General features: G+C 47.7%; 1 protein-coding gene across 3 annotated transcripts in view; it reads right to left on the bottom strand.

The window, feature by feature from the left end:
* LOC116818044 (ras GTPase-activating-like protein IQGAP1) overlaps positions 1-20,928 on the bottom strand; it is a 122,799-nt gene that overhangs the window by 43,293 nt on the left and 58,578 nt on the right. For all 3 annotated transcript variants that reach the window (XM_032768660.2, XM_032768658.2, XM_075069781.1), the window contains exon 15: positions 1,235-1,398. In XM_032768660.2, coding sequence (XP_032624551.1) covers positions 1,235-1,398 — 164 coding nt within the window. The remainder of the gene's footprint in view (positions 1-1,234; positions 1,399-20,928) is intronic.

Below are 20,928 nucleotides of genomic sequence, written 5' to 3'. Positions count from 1 at the left end.
AAAACATGTCAACAGGGAAATAGTGTGTAGGAGTAGGGAGTTTATATTACTTCTGTGGCATTGGTACAACTGCTACTAGCCTCTATGCTTCAAGAAGGATGTTGAAAAACTGAAGAGGATTCAGAGAAGAGCTAAAAGAATAATTTGTGATCCAGAAAATCTTCCATACATTGAGAAAGACAATAGTTCAATCTATTTAACTTACTAAAGAGAGTGCTAAAAGGTGATTTGATCCCAGTCTACATGTACTTCACAGGGAGAAGATATTTAATACTAGAGGGTTTTTTAATCTAGCAAAGGCAGAACAAGATCCATTAATCCATGTGGCAGGGGGAAGAGGGATAGCTCTCAGTGATTTGAGCATTGGCCTGCTAAACCCAGGGTTCTCAGTTCAATCCTTGAGGAGGCCACTCAGGGATCTGGGCCAAAAATCATTACTTGGTCCTGCTAGTGAAGGCAGGGGGCTGGACTCAATGACCTTTCAAGGTCCCTTCCAGTTCTAGGAGATAGGTATATCTCCAATTAATTATTATTATTATAAAATGCAAATTTGTAACAGTGAGGGTAACTAACCATTCTTACAATTTACCAAAGGATGTCCATCACTTGGGGAAATTTCAGTCAAGACTAGATATCTTTCTAAAAGTTCTTTTTCATCCATAAATTATTGGGCTTGTTGCAGGGATTACTGAGTGAAAATTTCATTGCCTATGTTACATCAGAGACCCAAGTAGGTGATCATAATTGTCCTTGGTCTTAAAAATCCATGAATCCATGAAAATTGCAGGTTTTGAGAAGTTATAAATCCAGTGATTTTGGGTCTGTGAATTTGCTGCACGCTGAAGGACCTCACTTCTGAAAATTACCCAAAAGCCTCTGTGTGCCCTCAACAAAAGTGCTGCACACTATAGAATCAGTACTCCAAGAGTCCCAAAATGCATTAGTACAACCTCTGTTGTATGCACTGAACTGAAGCAATAACAAGAGATGCAATGATCCACTGCATGCAATGAGTATGCCTGCAGCAGTTTTCTGGGTTTATGGTGACATCCAGCTTGTGGTTGCAAAACTATTTTTCTTTAGTGTAGACAAAAACCTAAGTGTCAAAATATGATCAGCACCACAGAAGGCCTGACAATTACTCCACTGACATCAGCACTATTTCTGCCATAATCACACAACAGAATATGCTGGACTACAAAAATTCTGCAGAGACCCATTTAATAGCACTCACCTGTGCTTTCTCCCTCTTGGCTCGGATCAACGTGTCCTGGTAGTGCTGTGCTACCTTTGCGGTTACCCCCTCCAGTTTTGCTGCAGGGATCTGTAAGGCTTGAAGGGTCTTTCTGGGGTCTCCCTCATCCAGAGCTTCATTAATAAGCCCAATTGCTAAAATCCCTAGAAAAGAAAGAATATAAGGGACAGTTTCTGGTCAGCAGAAGATCACAAGCAACGTTTTATCATCGCTGAAAAGAGGGTTACTCACCTTTGTAAATGTTGTTCTTCGAGATGTGTTGCTCATATCCATTCCAATTAGGTGTGTGCGCGCCACGTGCACATTTGTCGGAAGATTTTTACCCTAGCAATACTCGGTGGGTCGGCTGCGTTGCCCCCTGGAGTGGCGCCATTATGGCACCGGATATATACCCCTGCCGACCCATCAGCCCTTCAGTTCCTTCTTGCCGGCTACTCTGACAGTGGGGAAGGAGGGCGGGTTTGGAATGGATATGAGCAACACATCTCGAAGAACAACAGTTACAAAGGTAAGTAACCGTCTTTTCTTCTTCAAGTGCTTGCTCACATTGATTCCAATTAGGTGATTCCCAAGCCTTACCTAGGCGGTGGGGTCGGAGTGAGATGTTGCAGAATGCAAAACTGCTGAGTCAAATGCTGCATCATCTCTGGACTGTTGAACCAGAGCGTAATGTGAGGCAAAGGTGTGAATCGATGACCAGGTAGCTGCCCGACATATTTCCTGGATGGGAACATGGGCCAGGAAGGCAGCAGATGAAGCTTGAGCCCAAGTAGAATGGGCGGTGAGGTGGCTAGCTGGAACTTAAGCCAAATCATAGCATGTACGGATGCAGGATGTTACCCAAGATGAAATTCGTTGGGATGAGACCAGTAGGCCTTTCATCCGGTCTGCCACAGCTACAAAGAGCTGAGGTGACCTTCGGAAGGGTTTTGTTCTCTCAATATAAAAGGCGAGAGCCCTGCAAACATCTAGGGTGTGCAGCTGTTGTCCCCGACACGATGGGTGCGGCTTTGGGAAAAAGACTAGGAGGAAGATGTCTTGATTGACATGAAAGGCGGACACCACCTTAGGGAGGAAGGAGGAGTGTGGTCGCAGCTGTACCTTGTCCTTATGGAATACCGTATATGGGGAGTCCGCTGTCGAGGCCCGAAGCTCAGATACTTATCTTGCCGAAGTAATAGTGACGAGGGAGGCTGTCTTCCAGGAAAGGTACAGCAGCGAGCAGGTGGCCAGTGGTTCGAAAGGAGCACCCATAAGCTTGACTAGCACCAGGTTGAGATCCCAGGTAGGGATCGGGCGTCTGACTTGAGGGTACAAAGGTTCCAATCCCTTGAGGAATCTTAAAACTATGGGGTGAGAGAAGACTGATCGGCCATTTTCCCCTGGGTGGAAGGCAGAGATGGCTGCCAGATGCACCTTTATGGAAGAGACCGCTAGGCCCTGTTCTTTCAGGGACCAGAGGTAGTTCAGGACAGGGACTGAGTTACGCTGAGCGCACCAGCAGGAGAAATGCTTCCACTTGGCCAGATATGTCATCCCAGTAGAAGGCTTCCGACTGCCCAAGAGCACCTGTTGGAGCGAGGCAGAGCAACGCAACTCAGACTGGCTCAACCACGCAGCAACCATGCTGTGAGGCGAAGAGACTGCAGGTCCAGATGGTGAAGCCTGCCAAGGTCCTGTGTTATAAGATTCAGCCAGAGTGGCAGGGGAAATGGGTCTGCCACTGAGAGGCTGAACAACATGGTATACCAGTGCTGCCTTGGCCACGCTGGAGCAATCAGGATCAGGTGGGCACTGTCCCTGCGGAGCTTGAGTAGGACTCTGTGGACGAGCGGAAACGGTGGGAAGGCATAGAGTAGGTGCTTCTTCCACGGGATCAGGAATGCATCTGAGAGGGAGCCCAGGGAGTGTCGCTGGAAGGAGCAAAACACCTGGCATTTCCTGTTCTCTCAGGAGGCAAAGAGGTCTATGTGGGGAAACCCCCACTTCCGGAAAACAGAATGGATGATGTCTGGATGAATCGACCACTCGTGAGATAGGAAGGATCTGCTGAGGTGATTCACCAGAGCGTTCTGGAATCCTGGGAGAAAAGACACTACCAAATCGATTGAGTGGGCTATGCAAAAGTCCCAGAGGTGGAAGACTTCTTGACAAAGGAGGGAGAAGCATGCTCCGCCCTACTTGTTTATGTAAAACATGGCCGTTGTGTTGTCCGTGAACACTGATACACAACAGCCTTGGAAATGGTCTCGAAACACCTGGCATGCTAGACGGACTGCTCTCAGCTCCCGCACATTGATGTGTAAGGCCAGTTCTTGAGGCGACCAGAGGCCTTGAGTGCGAAGACTCTTGAGGTAGGCACCCCAACCCAGAGATGACGAGTCCATGGTTAGGGTCATCGAGGGTTGCGGTGGGTGGAAAGGCATCCCTGCACAGACTAGAGTGGGGTTGAGCCACTAGGTTAGGGAGCCCAGAACCTTCCGGGGAATAGAGAGCACCGAGTCCAGGCTGTCTCTGTGAGGTTGGTATATTGAAGTAAGCCAGGTTTGAAAGGGACGGAGACGTAGCCTCATGTGCTTGGTCACAAAGGTGCAGAAGGCAATGTAACCTATTAGGCTGAGGCAAGTGCACACCACCGTTGTCAGGAAGGTTTGAAGACCTCGAGTAATTGAAGCCATTGCTTGAAAACGCACTGTGGGAGGCAGGCTCTGGCCAGATTGGCGTCCAGAACCACTCCGATGAAGTCTATTCTCTGCGTGGGTGTCAGAGTAGACTTCTCTGTGTTGATCATCAGGCCTAGGCTCCCGAAGAGGTCTTTGACGACGCACAGGTTCTGCGACACTTGTAACTGGGAAGTCCCTCGAATGAGCCAATCGTCAAGATACGGGTAGACGTATACCCGACGACGACGGAGGGAGGCGGCGACTACAGCCATGCATTTTGTGAACACACGCGGAGCCGCAGAAAGGCCAAACGGAAGTACAGTGAACTGAAAGTGTTGATGGTTGACCACAAAACGGAGGTACCGTCTGTGTGGTGGGTAAACTGCGATGTGGAAATACCCATCCTTCATATTGAGGGTGGCATACCAGTCTCCCGGATCCAGGGACGGGATAATGGTCCCCAGGGTTACCATGTGGAACTTCAGCTTTATCATGAACTTCTGCGAGAACTCAAGATCTAGGATTGGTCATAGACCTCCGTTTGCCTTGGGGATTAGGAAGTAGTGGGAATAAAACCCTTGCCCCTCATGTTTTTTGGCACCTCCTCTATGACTCCCATGGCTAGGAGCGACTGGACCTCTTGTAAGAGGAATTGCTCGTGAGACAGGTCCCTGAAGAGGGATGGGGAGGGAGGGTGGGAAGGCGAAGCTGAAACAAACTGGAGGTGGTATCCCACTTCCACCGTCCGCAGGACCCAACGATCTGAAGTTAGCTGGGACCAGGCAGAGAGCAACTGGGAGAGGCAATCGAAAAAGGGAGGAGAAGGATCCGGTAGAGCAACTGGTGGGCCACCCTCGGGCGTCCCATCAAAAGTTCTGCTTGGGCCCTGCTGGTGGCTTAGGGGGGGCCTGATTTTGACCTCCTTGAGGGCCAGACTGCCTCCGACGATTCCCTCTACCACGCCTTCTGCTAAAGTCTTGACGCAGCCTAGGTGGGGCATAAGGGCGGTGTGGTTGGGGCTGGAAGGTCCTGCGTTGGGTCACTGGCGTGTGCATTCCCAGCAAGCGCATTATAACGCGACTGCAAAGTCTGAAGGACAATCTGGGGTCAGTCTTATCTGAGAACAGGCCCTGGCCTTCGAAGGGCAAATCCTGAATAGTTTGTTGTAATTCAGGGGGAAGGCCTGATACCGGGAGCCAGGAGATACGCCTCATCATCACTCCTGACGCCAGAGATCTGGCTGCAGAGTCCGCTGCATCCAGAGAGGCTTGGAGAGAGGTTCTTGCTACCTTTTTACCCTCCTCAAGTAGAGCCGTAAATCCTTGACAGGCTTCTTGGGGAAGAAGCTCCGTAAACTTCCCCAAGGACACCCACGTGTTAAAGTTATATCTACTTAGAAGGGCTTGTTGGTTTGCCACCCTAAGCTGGAGGCCCCTGGCCGAGTATATTTTGAGGCCTAGAAGGTCCATGTGCCTAGCCTCCTTTAACTTAGGAGCCGGGGCTTGCTGGCCATGACGCTCCCTTTCGTTCACCAATTGCGCCACTAAAGAGCAAGGAGGTGGGTGAATGTAGAGATATTCATACCCCTTTGAGGGGACCATATATTTTCTCTCTACTCCCCTTGCTGTAGGTGCAATCGAGGCTGGGGATTGCCAAATGGTGTCCGCATTAGCCTGTATGGTGCAGATAAACGGAAGAGCCACTCTAGTAGGTGCATCAGCCGATAGGATGTCCACAACAGGGTCCTCTATTTCAGGGACCTCCTCCACCTGTAAGTTCATATTCTGAGCCACTTGTCTCAAAAGGTCTTGATGGGCCCTGAGATCAATTGGTGGAGGGCCTGAGGAGGATGTTCCCGCCACCGCCTTGTCAGGCGAGGAGGAGGAGGAGAGGCCCGGGACCAGGGGGTCCTGTGGAGGCTCCTGAACTTGAGGAGCGTCATCTGCGTCAGGTGGAACCTGGGTATCTGCAGATGGTATCGGAGCCTCATCTGTGCCCGTGGGGGGCGGGGGCGGCTTACTGTCACCTCTGGTACCTGGTGTTCTGATGGGGCCGACTGTGGAGCCACTCATGGAGCACTTTGGGCTTGGTGGTATGCCCACGGTGTCCAGAAGGATCAGTGATGAGGCCCTTGCTCGTGGCTCTGGCTCTCTGGGAATATATGGCTGGGGACGTCAGAGTCACACTCCTGAGGATAGGATGCGCTACCAGCCTGCGATGACACTGATGTGTGTCTCGATGGCCACGGTGGTGCCAATAGGCCCTGGGAGGGCACCACTGTTCCAGATGCTTGATCCTGGGGCGGTACCGGGGAATGGTACTGGGAGCTATAACGGTACCGCGAGCAATGCCGGGAGGTCAACCAGGATCTTGAGTCCCTTCGTCTGGAGCGACTGCGGGATACACGGTGCCGAGAGCGGTGCCATGAGTCGGATCGGTACCGGAGTATCTGGCTGGCGAACGAGATGTCGAACAGTGCCGCGAGTGCGACCGGTACCGCGATGGAGAGCAGTGCCAGGACTGCAAGCGGCACCGGGAGAAGGAACAGTGTGATCGAGAACGTCTGTGAGACCGTGATCTTGAACAACGTCTCTCTGTTGGACCAACGGAAGGTGGCCTTACCAGGTCCGGTTTTCCGATGGATTGTATGACCCGCACTGGCGCTGCCGGGGGTTGAGGCCGTGTCGGCTCTGTCAAGTCAAGGAGCTCCCTTGCTGTGGAGAAGGTCTCCGGTGTAGAAGGGAGGGCAAGCTCAACCACAGCATGAGCCAGGGAGTTGTCAGGCACCAGACTCAACGGCCCTTGTGGGTCCGGAATCAACGGTGCCAGGCTCGGTAGAGCCGCAGTTGGCGGTGCCACAGTCGACAGTGCCGTGGCAGATGATGGTGCCGGGCGAACCATCTTTGAAGGGTGCTCCTTCTGTGGAGCAGAAGCAGCTGGACTACTATGTTGCTTCCTGGGTCTCGGGGACAGGGAGCGGTGCCGAGCCGATGTCGGTGCCGGAAAGGGTCGGTGCCAGGGCTCCTTCTCGGTACTGGAGCGGTATGGGGCCGAAGGGGCGCTCCTTACAGAAGCAGTCTGTTGGGTGCTTGGTACCAACGCTGCAGGACTAAGTGCCGACTCCATGAGGAGCTGTTTTCATCGAAAGTCCCGCTCCTTCTTCGTCCTTGGTTTAAACGACCTGCAGATGCCCTTAGGCACTTGAGGCAGGAGTCGTGATGATCCCTTATTGGCATCAGCTTTTGGCACACCGAGCACGGTTTGAATCCCAGTGCCTTGGGTATGGGCCCATACCGGGGTGGAGGAAAGGGGCTAATCCCCGATCCCCTCTTAAACTATATACACTAACTATAAATACAACAACTAATACTAACTATAACTACGAGAATTCGAACTATACACACAATAAACAGCAAAGAACTACGAGTAGCTAGGGACGTGGAGATCAGCAAAGCCGCGCTCCACAGTTCCAACGACCGTCACGGACAGTAAGAAGGAACTGAAGGGCCGCTGGGTCGGCAGGGGTATATATCCGGTGCCATAATGGCACCACTCCAGGGGCGACCCAGCCGACCGAGTGTTGCTAGGGTAAAAATCTTCTGACAAATGTGCATGCGGCGCGCACACACCTAATTGGAATCGATATGAGCAAGCACTCGAAGAAGAATGGCTAGAGTCCTTATTAAAACTGGTTTCAGCTGAGAATTATAATGACGTTTTCAGCTTTTCTGGTGAAGACACCTATCTAATGTCTTCACGTGTATAGTATCCATTCAGTGCTCTGGGCATTGTACAAAAACCAAACTGCTCAATGGCTCAAGGAAACCATAAGGAGAGATATAAAGAGCTCTATGGCATCCAGCATGAGCCCCCTCACATCTGTATCTCATAAACTAAAAGTTTCCAGGTTTAATCCTCTCTATAGAGCAATCTCCAGGCTAATTTGGGGGAAAGTCTTAAATAAAATGAAAACAAACATTTAAAGAACTGAAAAATTAGCTTTTCATATTTTATAAAGAAGTTATTCTCCTTGTGCAGTAACAATGGTTCTTCAAGATGTGTGTTCCTATGGATGCTCCTCTGTAGTGTCCCTATGGGTGCTCCACTGTAGGTGTGATTGCGTCCCTATGCTGCTGATCGGAGAACCTCGGTATCAGCGTCCATTAGGCCTCAACATGCACTATCCCTCCTTGTGTTGCGCCACAAGGCTAGCTCATGTGCGTGCGCGAGCCAGCATGCGCGGGCTAACGCCCCTCAATTCCTTCTCTATCACAGAGTCAGAAACAAGAAATCCGAAGGAGAGGGGAGAAGGGTGGACACATCTCGAAGAACCCCAAGGTAACTACTACTACTTTATTGAAATAGCATCCCTATGGGTGCTCCACAACCCAACCTCCTCCTCTCTACTTCGGAGTTCTTGTCACTGTAGGTGACTCTCGAGCAATACCCCTTCTGGAGGGTTGGGACTTTGCAGTCGGATGGACCATGGAGCCAAGGCATCAGAGACAGAGTCCCCAGTGATCGCAAAGCATTCTGCGGAAGTATGAACTGATGCCCATGTTGCTGCTCTACAGATTTCTGAAATAAGGACATTCTTGAAGAAGGTGACAGAAGAAGAGATCGACCTTGTGGAGTGTGTACAAATAGAGTTCGGAGGAGTCATGTTTCGAACTTGGTAACAATGTCTGATACAACTCGAAAGCCTTTGGGCTGATATTGCTGAGCTCTTGGATCTTTCCACAATGGAGAAGAAAATCCTAGGGAACTTCCTGAAGGCCTTTGTCCTGTCCAGGCAGAAGGCCAATATTCTCCTGACATCTAGGGTATGTAATATAGCCTCACTGTTGTTTTGGTGAGGCTTGGGGTAGAAGATTGGAAGGTGAATCAATTGATTCATGTAAAATGGAGAGGTTACATTGGGGATGAATTTTGGATGCAGCCTGAGCATAATCTTGTCCAGAAAAAATACTGTGGAAGGGGGATGCGCCACCAAAGCCGCCATCTCTCCTATTCTCCTGGCCAAGGTAATTGCTATCAGGAAGGCCATTTTCATTGATAGGTATGTCAGCAAACAGGTTTCCATGGCTTCAAAGGTGGGCCTAATCAGTCCTTTAAGTACCAGGTTAGGTCACACATGGAGGTAGAAAGTCAAAGTTGAGGGAAGAGGCTTACTATATCCTTGAGGAACCTTATAAGTAGTTGGGTGTGACAGCATTGAATACCTTTCTACAGTTTGGTAGAAAGCTGTTATAGCCATTAGGTGAGCCCTAAGAGAACTTAGAGATTGTCCCAACTGTTTTAGGGTCAAAGCATAATCTAGGATATGTGAAAGAGTAGCAGATGTTGAAGAGATTTGTTGTGATGTACATCAAATCTGAAACCCAGACCATTTCTGCAGGTAAGTACGTCATGTCAACCTCCTGTACCTCCCTTGAACAGGAGCTTTCTAGGTGTTGGAACCAAGCAGAAGCCATGCCTTGAGGTGGAGAATCCCCAAGTTGGGATGCAGGTTATGTCCTTTGTTCTGCAAGAGGAGGTGCAGGATGGCCGGGAGAGGTATTGGCTGGCACGTTGTGAGCTGTGCCAGGTAAGGTTACCAGGTCTGTTCAACCAAGTAGGAGCAATCCAAAGGATGTGAACTCCATCCCTTTTTATTTTCAGCATGACCTTTGACAGTAGAGGAAACAGAGGAAAGCTGTAGAGAATATCCTGGTCCCCAGCAGAGGTGGAGAGCATCATCCAGGAAGTGTTGTCCCATTCCTGCTCTGGAGCAGTAGCATGGACATTTCTTGTTCAGTGAGTGGTGAAGAGCCCTGTGGATGGTGCCCCACATCATCTTAATAGATTGTTAAGCACAGTTAGGCGTATCTCTCGCTCGTGGTCATGTGGGAATTTGCGAGTTTTTTGTGCCGAGCAGACAAGCCACAGACAGTATAACGTCGTGGGAGACGAATCAATTCCATAGCCTCATCACTTCTGCACACAGGAAGGGCAACCTGGCTTTCCACTGCTGACTGATGTAGTACATACAGGCTATGTTGTCTTTTAGGATCTTTGTGTGTGATCCTGTGATCAGAGGGAGGAAGGAGGTGCAGGTATTCCTGATCATTCGTAGCTTGAGGAGACTGACATGAAGAGGTATCTCCGCGGGCCACCATTTGCCTTGTACACCTCTACCCCGATATAACATGACCCGATATAACACAAATTCGGATATAACGCGGTAAAGCAGCGCTCCGGGGGGTCAAAGCAAGTTCGATATATCGAAGTTTCACCTATAATGCGGTCAGATTTTTTGGCTCCCGAGGACAGTGTTGTATCAGAGTAGAGGTGTATCATGAGATTTATCCCACCCTATGGGTTATGCGTTGGTGGTGAGGAGCAACAATGGTGATGTTTGCGAGAAGGGGACCCCTTTGCAAACATTGGCTGGGTCTTTCCACCAGTCTGAAGAGTTTTTGATCCTGATAGATGGTGACATGGATTTGTCCAGCCTGTTCTTGTTTGTAAACCGAGCTGAACCACATTTGGAGGCATCACATGTGAAGCCTGGCATGTGGTATTAGCACTGTGCCGGCTGCCATATGACCCAAGAATTGGAGGCAGAGCCTGACTAGTATTTGTGGGCTGTTTTGAATAGTGCTTATTAGTGTGACTAAGGATAGGAACTTATGTTGAGGTAAGAGGGCTCTGACCTGTAACGAATCAGTGTCGGCCCCTATGAATTCCAGGCATTGCACTGGAGTGAGGGCTCACTTCTGGATGTTCATCTGTAGACCCAGTTCTGTAAACAAGTGAATTGTAGCTTCAGTGACTTGGTGAGCCTCTCAAAGAGATCGGGCTTTGAGGAGGCAATTGTCCAAGTACAGGTAGATCATTGAGAATGTAAATGAGTGGTCACTACTGAGAGAACCTTGGGAAAAAAAAAATCTCAGGACCGATGATAGCCCAAAGGGGAGCACTCTGTATTGATAGTGGTCATATCCCAGAGTGAATCTGAGAAAACATCCATGAGCCGGTAAGATTAAGATATGAAAACAGGCATCCTGGAGGTTGAGGGCTGAAAACCAATCTCCCTGTTCCAATGTTGGAATGATCGTTGATGAGGTGACCATCTTGAATTTTTGAGCCTTGAACAAACTTGTTAAGAGCTCTGAGATCTGCTATGGGTCTCCAACCTCCCTTCCTTTTGGGTATTAGGAAATAATAGATGCCTCATAGATGCTGAAGTACTGGTTCTATGGCTCCTAACTGGAGGAGGTGATCTATCTCTAATCATAGTAAACTCTCATGAGAAGGGTCCCTGAAGAGGGATGGGGGAAGAGTGTTGTGGAGAGGGTAGGGAGGTTAAAAGGATCGAGCTCCCAGTTTGAACAATCTCTAGGACCCATCGGTCCCATGTTATGCATTCCCAAGCACTGCAAAACGCTGCCAATTGGTGGCCAAATAGGTGTGGAACAATGGTCAGCTGTGTCAATCGGGCGACATGGTCTAATAGTGCCTCAACCTACCCATCAAAAGTAGAGAGCTGAGACAAAGATTGTGGGCCACATGGATTGCATTTAGGGAATTTCCCGTTCCTTCTTTGTGGCTCGTAGTGGTGATGAGGGTGGTACTGAGGCATGTGTGGTCTATGCTGGGTTTAGGGACTAAATCATTTCTTTTGTCCCAGTATCTAGATACCCAGTGACAGGAGGGTAGCCCTGGAGTCCTTCAGGGTGTGAAGGGAGGCATCAGTCTTCTTTCTGAAGAGCTTTGTGCCCTCAAATGGAAGGTCCTTAACCATGGACTGCACCTCTTTCATGAAGCCCAAAAAACGGAGCCATGACACTCATTGCATAGTCGTGGGGATGGACCAAACCACCATGTCAGCCTCATCAAGGGCAAATTGCAGCAATGTCATTGCCACCTGAATAATGGCCTTAAATGAGTCACAATGTGCTTCTGGCATTTTTTCAATAAAATTCTGAGTAATTTATATAATCGTATTTTGCCATGAGGACCTGATAGTTACTGAAATGGAACTGCAGAGCGCTGAAGTGTATACTTTTCTGCCCAAAAGGTCTAGGCACTTCCAATCCCTACCTTAGGGAGTAGTCCTTGACAGGTGTTGTCGGCTGTGGGGGTTGCCCATGTCCACCAGGATGGAGCTGGGTGGTGGGACGAGGAGGACAAAATCAGATTCCTTGGTGGGGACACAGCATTGTTTGTTTGCTCGCTTGCAGGTTGGCGCCACTGATGCTGGGGTTTACCACACTGACTTTGCCAGGTCTAAAATGGTCTTATTAATCATGAGAGCGATCTTTGGAGAGGACGAAGAGTGGAGAATGTCAAGAAGTTGATGGTGGGTATCCCTGACTTCCTCCAATGGTATCTGGAGGGTGTCTGCCACCCACTTCGCCAGTTCCTGGAAGAGACGGAAGTCATCTCCCAAAGATGGTGGAGGAGGCATGACCGTTTCATCCAAAAAGGAGGGTATAATCCTCGGTGTAACTTTCTCCTCAGTACCGGCTTTCTGTTCCTCCCTAACCTGAGGCAGTTCTGAAACCCTCAGCTGCAGCATCTAAGTTATGTGCCTTGAGGGTTCCCAGGTGAGGCTTGAAGCATGAGAGACTGGCTGATAGTGTGCCGCCCAAAGGTCCTAACATGGTCATTGGGATGGTGGGTGCCCATGTGTGGCCGTACCAAGATGGTGGTGGTGGTGGTGGTGGTGGTGGTGGTGGTATCTGTGGGTGTATCTTTGGGCTCTGTTGGTAATAAGCACCATATAGAGCTAATTCCTCTGGCTCACTGTCTGAACCCTCGCTAGAGAGGAGGGGCATGGCATGGCATGGCAGTGGAGATACTTCCTGGGCTTAGTAAAGGCTCAGTGCAGAGGTCCTGGTACCAACAGATGGGGACTCCAATGCATCCAACACACAGAGGTCTCTGGAGTGGCGGGATTCCACCGGTACCAATAGTCCCCATGGCTGTGGGGATTCTCATGTTTGCCAGGTGACTCATGACATGGGTCCGGAGAGCAGCCTCCATGAAGATCATCTTCTGTCTGCAGACCGGGGCCTTAGCTGCTGGAAAAATCCACACTTTTGTTGAATGAGGACTTCCCCAGGGCAATGAATGCACTTGGGAGTGCTTATTTGTGACAGGGATTGCCTCTTTGCAAGAGAAGCACTTCTTGACGCTCGATGAGCTGGGCGTACACTGCTGGGGGAAAGGTCCCCAACAAGGGAAGAGGTAGGAAAGAAATTAGTCTTTTTTTTTTTTTTTTTTTTTTTAAAAGGTAAAAGAAAAAACTACAACTAGGAACTACAACCATGAACTAAGAGGTTAACTAACTATAGAAATGCAGATTAAAGTAATGGTCTTAACAGACTGTGAATAGCTTCATAGATTGGAGAGGGGGTGGGGCAGTTAGCCCACAGGGGCTAGAGAGCCTCAGAGCGCAGAACAAGGACAGACAGCACATGTGAAGTCCCCTCCAATCAGCAGTGCAGGGGATGCAAGCACACCTACAATGGAGCAGCCATACAGACACTTCTCGAAGAAAAAATTTTTTTTGCTGGACCATGCCCAGTATTCTTATTATAATTATTATTTATTGGTATTTCTGTAGCAGCTAGGAACCCTAGTCATAAACCAGGAGACCACTGTGGTAGGCACTGTACAAACAGAACAGAAGTATGTTCCCTGCCCCAAAGAGCTTACAGTATGAAATTTCCTCTAAGTTGAAAGTTACACTAGTTACAGGACTATGGAAAGATATATGCAATATTGATGTTTGTTATGCGGTGTGACAGGGTCAGGCCAGATGGCTACAGGAGAGTAACAGAAGGTAGATATATTAGCCCCAGATTAAGCAGGTCCCTTTTCCCTGAGTAAGATAATGGGCTGTTCCAGAACAATCAGGAAGTTGCTGGAACCAATTATGGCTGGCAGGCTAATTAGGACATCTGGAGCCAACTAAGAAGCTACTAGAATCAATTAGGACAGGTAGGCTAATCAGACACCTAGTTTAAAAAGGCTCTCACTTCAGTTAGTAAGGTGTGCATGAGGAGCTAGGAGCAAGAGGCACATAAGGAGCTAAGGGTGAGTACGAGTACTGCTGGATAACTGAGGAATACAAGCATCATCAGGAAGAAGGTCCTGTGGTGAGGATAAAGAAGGATTTGGGAAGAGGCCATGGGGAAGTAGCCCAGGGAGTTGCAGCTGTTACACAGCTGTTACAGGAAACACTACAGACAGCTGCAATCCACAGGGCCCTGCGCTGGAACCCGGAGTAGAGGGCGGGCCCCGGTTTCCTCCCATCCCCCCAACTCCCTATTTGATACAAGAGGAGTTGACCTGGACTGTGGGTCTCACTAGGTGGGTCAGCAGAGACTGCGGGAATTGTTCTCCTCCCTTTCCCCATGCTGGCCAGTGATGAGGTTAGCTGAGCGAACGGCAGGTTTGAGCCACTAACAAAGGGGCCAAACTGAGGGCTGCTGTGAATCTCTGAGACAAGCAAATCTGCCAATAAGCGCAGGACCCACCAAGGCAGAGGAGGAACTTTGTCACAGCAGCTACAAACATTTACTGGTTTCTGGCTTGAAAAATTTTTTTTAACTTTATTTTTGTTTAGCTGTATTAGAGTGGATTCTGTGCTGTCAGCAGAAACCATCTTCTACAAATGGTTTGAACATAGGGGAAAGAAGAGGTCTTCAGAGGAAACAGGAGTTGGGAAACCATTGTGGGGTTTATGAGACAGGACAAAGGACCATATCCCTTCTTCTGCCTATCTAGAAATAGTGGGAGTTAATGATGGGGGGTGGGGAAAAATCAGTAGGAGGGTATCAACATAACAAGCAGAAGAACTTGATGTAGGATTGGTATTGGGATGGGGCACAGAAACAGTCAAACAAAGAAGAGTCCCACACAATTACATCACATAAAGGTAGACAACTAAATACTGACTAATTTTATAAGTGCTTGTATACAAATTCTGTAAGTCTAAATACTAATATCATAGAATACCAGGGTTGGAAGGGACCAGGACCAGCTCCAGCTTTTTTGCTGCCCCAAGCAGTGAAGCAAAAGCTGTGTGTTGCTTCATTCTTTGGTGGCAGGTCCATCCCTCTGAGAGAGACTTGCTGCTGAACACCTAGATGTGCTGCCCCTTTCCATTGGCTGCCTCAGGCACCTGCTTCCTTTGTTGGTGCCTGAAGCTGGCCCTGGAAGGGACCTCAGGAGGTCATCTAATCCAACCCCCTGCTCAAAGCAGGACCAATCCCCAGACAGATTTTTGCCCCAGATCCCTAAATGGCCACCTCAAAGATTGAACTCACAACCCTGGTTAGAGCAGGCCAATGCTCTAACCACTAAGCAAACCCTCCCTCCGTGGTAATAGGTAACCGTTATGCTCTTCTTGATACAGGAGAGAAGGAATCACCCCCTACAGTAAAGGAGGAGCAGCCTCGTACCCCTAAGGCTGGGAGGTCTGCTGCCACCACTGAAAATAGGAAACATAGGGTAGTGGTGGTCGGAGACTCTCTGCTGAAGGGGACAGAGGCGCCCATCAGTCGCCCTGACATTTCATCTCAGGAGATATGCTGCCTGCTGGGGGCCCGTATCTGAAATGTTACAGAGGCATTGTTGAGGATTATCGGGCCTTCTGTCTACTACCCCATGCTATTCATCCATGTGGGCACAAATGATACTGCAAGGTGTAACGCTGAGCGGATCAAGAGAGTGACTACAGGGCTCTGGGAGTACGGGTGAAGGGGTTTGGAGAGCAGGTGGTATTTTCTTCAATTCTTCCTGTCAAAGGTAGGGGACCAGGCAGAGACTGATGCATCATGGAGGTGAATGCCTCGCTGCGAAGATGGTGTCGCCAGGAGGGCTTTGGCTTCCTCGACCACGGGATGCTAGTCGAGGAAGGACTGCTAGGCAAAGATGGCGTTCACCTTTCGAGGACGGAAAAGACCCTATTTGCACACAGACCGGCTAACCTTGTGAGGAGGGCTTTAAACTAGGTTTGATGGGGACAGGTGAGCAAAGCCCACAGATAACTGGGGAACACGAAGACCTGGAGATGGGTCGGAAATAAGAGGAAGCGTGGCCTATAATGGCAGAGAGAAAGGAGGGTCAGGGCAAAACTGGGAGGCAAGATCAAACCAGTATCTTAGATGCCAATATACAAATGCGAGAAGTATGGGTAATAAGCAGGAAGAACTGGAAGTGCTAATAAATAAGTACAACTATGACATTGTTGGCATCACTGAACCTTAGCTGCGGACTAATACACGATTGGGAATGTTGGTGTGATGGGTCATAGTTTGCTGCAGGAGGATAGACAGGAAAAGGGAGGGAGTGTTTGCCTTATATATATGTAACACTCTGGACCTGAGGTGGCATGACATAGGAGACGAAATGTTGAGAGTCTCTGGGTTAGGATAAAGGAGTAAAAACAGGTGATAGTAAGCTAGGAGTCTATACAGAGACACACCTTAACAGGTGAGAGGTGGATGAAGCTTTTCTTTTACATACAAATCTCCAAAGCCCGAAGATTTTGGTGGATGGGCTTCAAACTATTCCAGATACATGTTGGAAATAACACCGCAGGGCCGACTAACAATAAAGTTCCTGGACTGATTGCAAACAATTTATTATTTCAGAAGGTGTAATACTACAGGGGGGAAGGCTGTATACTTGATTCAATGGGGAACTCGTTGAGAATTTGAAAGTAGAAAAGCTTGGTGAAATGATCATGAAATCATATTTTGCATTCTAAGGAAGGGCGAAGGGAGTAGCAGCAAATAGAGACATGGATTTCAGGAAGGCGGATTTTGGTAAGCTTCAGAGAGATGAGAGGTATTAGGGTCCTGGAAGGGCAGACAGAAACAACTGAAGAGAGCTGGCAAATTTTCAAGAGGACACTATGCCCAGCAGTTTCTGATAGGTTGACAGATAGAAAATGTGGCAAAAGACCACCCTGCATAAACAACGAGATCTTGGTCGCATGACCCTACAAAATAATAAAGGAGTCATATAAAAATGGAAAACTAGGTCAGATTACAAAGGATGAATTATAGTGCATACACAGGATGCAGGGACAAGATTAGGAAAGGGTTTTTACAGAAGGCACAAAATGAGCTCAAATAGCTATTGGGAATAAGGGACAGACAACCTTTTTATCAAGGTAACTTAGAACCAATGAGCGAAGACCAAGGGACAGGGTAGGCCCTGTCAGTGAGGAGGAGGACCAGGAACAGGGAAACTTGGAAATGGCTTCTTTTTCGGTCTTCACTTAAGTTGAAGGAATGTCTTAACAAACGTGAATTCCTTGGAAAGGGGGTAGTGTAGAAGATTAAAATTGAAAAAGAGCAAGTAAACTCACTTAAGAAAAGTTTAGATTGCTTTCAAGTTCACAGGGCCTGTATGAAGCATCTAGATACTCAAGTTAATAAGGAGTACTCTAGCTAATCGGAAGTAGAGGCAGAGATTCCTACCGAGAGACTGGAAAGGGCACTATTGTGCCACTCTATAAAATGGAAATAAAAAACCGGAAACTACAGCCAGTTAGTATTTAACTTCTGTGCCAGGGAAGATAATGGAAGCCAAGTTATTAAGAATCATCTGCAAAACTTGAGGTGGGTACGATTGATCGGATAGCAAGCATGGATTCTGTAAAGAACAAAATCGTGTTCAAACCAATTCTGATAGCTTTGATAGGATAACGAGCCTTGTTGGTATTCAGGAGAAGCAGTGGATGTGGTAATTACCTTAGACTTTTAGATAAAGAGACATTTGATTGGTCTCACATACTCCTTTATCGAGCTAAATCTAGCAATACCAATTTAGATGGGGCTACATTATACGGTGGGATGCATAACTGCTGGAGTAACCGCACTCAGAGAGTGTTATTAATGGCCCCCAATCTGCTGGAAAGTATTAACAAGTGGGGTTCTGCAGGGGTCTCCTTGTTTTGGGACTGGCTTTCCTGATTCATATCCTTTTCAGTCAACGACTTAGATGTTTGGCATAGAAAGTATGCTTATTAGTTCTTGCAGCTTACCAAATGGAAGGATGCAAGCTTGCTTTGTGAGGACAGGTCAAAATTCAAAATGATACTTGCGACAAATTGGAAAATGGTCTGAGGTAAACGGATGAAGTTCATAAGGACGAATGCAAAGTGCTTCCACTTAGGAAGGTCAGTTTTCACACATACGAATGGAGGACCTGTCTAGGGCGCGCTCGGCCAGGAAAGAGATCTAGGGGTTCATAGTCGACCACAAGCTAATATGAGCACCAGTGTGATACTGTTTGCAAAAAAAGCAACGTGTCTGGGATGCTTAACAGGCGTGTTGTGAGCAAGCCACGAGAAAAATCGTTCTTCACGCTCTTCCCCCTGCACTGGTAGCCTCAACTGGAGTAGTGTTTGTCCATTCTGGCCCGCATTTCAAGAAAGATGTGAGAAATTGGAGAGCGGTCAGAGAAAAAGCCAAACAAGGAATGATTAAGGTCTTGAGACATGACCTATAGAAGGAGGCTGAAAGAACTGGTTTATTTAGTTTGGAAAAGAAGAAGACCTGAGAGGGGGACATAATAGCAGTTTTTCAGGTATCTAAAAGGGTGTCATCATGGAGGAGGAGAAAACTTGTTCACCTTAGCCTCTAATGATGGAAACAAGAAGCAATGCAGGCTTAAACTGCCACCAAGGTGAGTTTAGGTTTGGACATTTACGAAAAAGTTCCTAACCTCAGGGTGGTTAAAACCCCCCCCCCCCCCCCCCCCCCCCCCCCCCCCCCCCCCCCCCCCCCCCCCCCCCCCCCCCCCCCCCCCCCTGGTTAAACACTGGAATAAATTGCCTAGGGAGGTTGTGGAATCTCCATCTCTGGAGATATTTAAGAGCAGGTTAGATAAATGTCTATGCGGGATGGTCTAGACAGTATTTGATCCTGCCATGAGGGCAGGGAACTGGACTCGATGACCTCTCGAGGTCCCTTCCAGTCCTAGAGTCTATAAGTCTATGAATCCTTCCCTCCCTGATGGGTGAACTTGAGTGCCTAATATTAAACGAGGAATTGATATAAGAGGCATCACAGGAATTCAGTGGAATGAAGATAATCAATGGGATATGGTAACACCAGGGTGCACAATATATAGGAATCACGGAGTAGGTCGTGCTGGTGGAAGAGTGGCACTATATGTGAAAGAAAGCATAGAATCAAATATACTAAAAATCTTAAATGAATCAAACTGTATCACAGAATCTCCGTGGATCCATACTGGAATTCCATGCTTGAGTATAACAGTACAAATATACTACTGATCAACTGACCAGGAGGGTGACTGTGAAATGCTCAGGTTGATTAGAGAGGCTACAAAAACAGAAAACCCAACAACAGGAAATTTCAACTACTCCCTTATTGACTGGGTACACATCACCTCAGAACAGGATGCAGAGATAAAATTTACAGATAACATTAATGACTGTTTCTTGGAGCAACTAATCCTGGAATCCACAAGGGAAGATACAATTCTTGATTTAGTCCAAAGTGGAGCACAGGATCTGGTCCAAGGGTATGTCTACACTATGGGATTATTCCGATTTTACAGAAACCGATATTTGGAAACAGACTGTATAAAGTTGAGTGCACACAGCCACACTAAGCACATTAATTCAGCGGTGTGCGTCCATGTACCTAGGCTAGCCTCGACTACTGGAGCGTTGCACTGTGGATAGCTATCCCATAGTTCCCGCAGTCTCCCCTGCCCATTGGAATTCTGGGTTGAGATCTCAACGTCTGATGGGGCCAAAAATTTGTCGCAGGTGGTTATGGGTAAATGTCGTCAATCAATCCTTCCTCCATGTAAGCAATGGCAGACAATCATTTCGCGCCCTTTTCCCTGGATTGTCCGGGCAGATGCCATAGCACAGCAACCATGGAGCCCATTTCAGCCTTTTTTCACTGTCACAGCCTCTATATAAGCCAACAGGATGCCCTTGCCTGATTACTGTGCTCAGTTCTGGTCATCTTGTCTCAAAAAAGCCCATAACATAAATAAAGAAAGAGGGCTCACAGATGAGAGACAAACATGATTGGAGGCCTAGCAAGACAGAAAAGGAGACGAATAAGAGAGGACATGATAAAATTAATAACAAAAAATGACATAGAAAAGGTAAATTGGGCACTCCTATTTGCCCTCTTTCACAATACAAGAGGATGCCTATGATGCCTATGATGCATTAAACAATTGTGTGTGATTGCTGGCTTGGTTTCTCTGTGTGTCTCTGTGGTTTCATCATGAGATTTGCTCATGTGACCCAAGTGGGAAACCCAGTCTCTATTTGGAGCATTCAGGAAATGAGTTAATCAAGAAAGCAAGCTCTTAAATTAAAATTTAACCTTTCCTAGTCCATACACTATCTTTTCAGGGGTGAAATAAATATTTCAGTAAATGGGGACCGAATTGTGGCAGGAAGAATGAGAGAGAGAGTCTATCGGTCTTAGTCTCCACTGATTAACGTAGCCTTGGCCCCTAACATTTGTAGCAAACTGCTAAGATGCTGTTGGGGAACACACTGGACTAGACACTGGAAACAGCTCAGGAAAGTTATTTCATCCTACTTACATATACAGAAGATTCCTTTTAATGCACAGGACTGAAAAATGTCATCTTTTCAAAGAATGAAATAGGAAAGAAATGAGAAGAAAATTCTGCTAGCCTAGAATCAGTCTTGCACACCTAGTGACTCTAGGAAACTCCAGAGACTTCTTTCTGGAAGGCAGCTTTAGGTCACATGTCATCTCTTCACATATGGAGATTATTAATGTAGCCATGGAAACCATTCTCTATTTTATTAGCATACACATAATAAGATCACATGACATTTAGAGGGACATGTAAAAGAATCACAAAACATGTCTGACATGATTTCTTTGGATTATATTATAGCATCACAGTAACAGTTACAATTACACTATTTATTCTGGACGATTGACATTAATTTGTTATTATTTGTAGATTGAA

Source organism: Chelonoidis abingdonii, chromosome 9, assembly GCF_003597395.2.
Source record: "Chelonoidis abingdonii isolate Lonesome George chromosome 9, CheloAbing_2.0, whole genome shotgun sequence".
Classification (NCBI taxonomy): Eukaryota; Metazoa; Chordata; order Testudines; family Testudinidae; genus Chelonoidis; species Chelonoidis abingdonii.
This window is presented reverse-complemented; position numbering and strand designations above follow the sequence as displayed.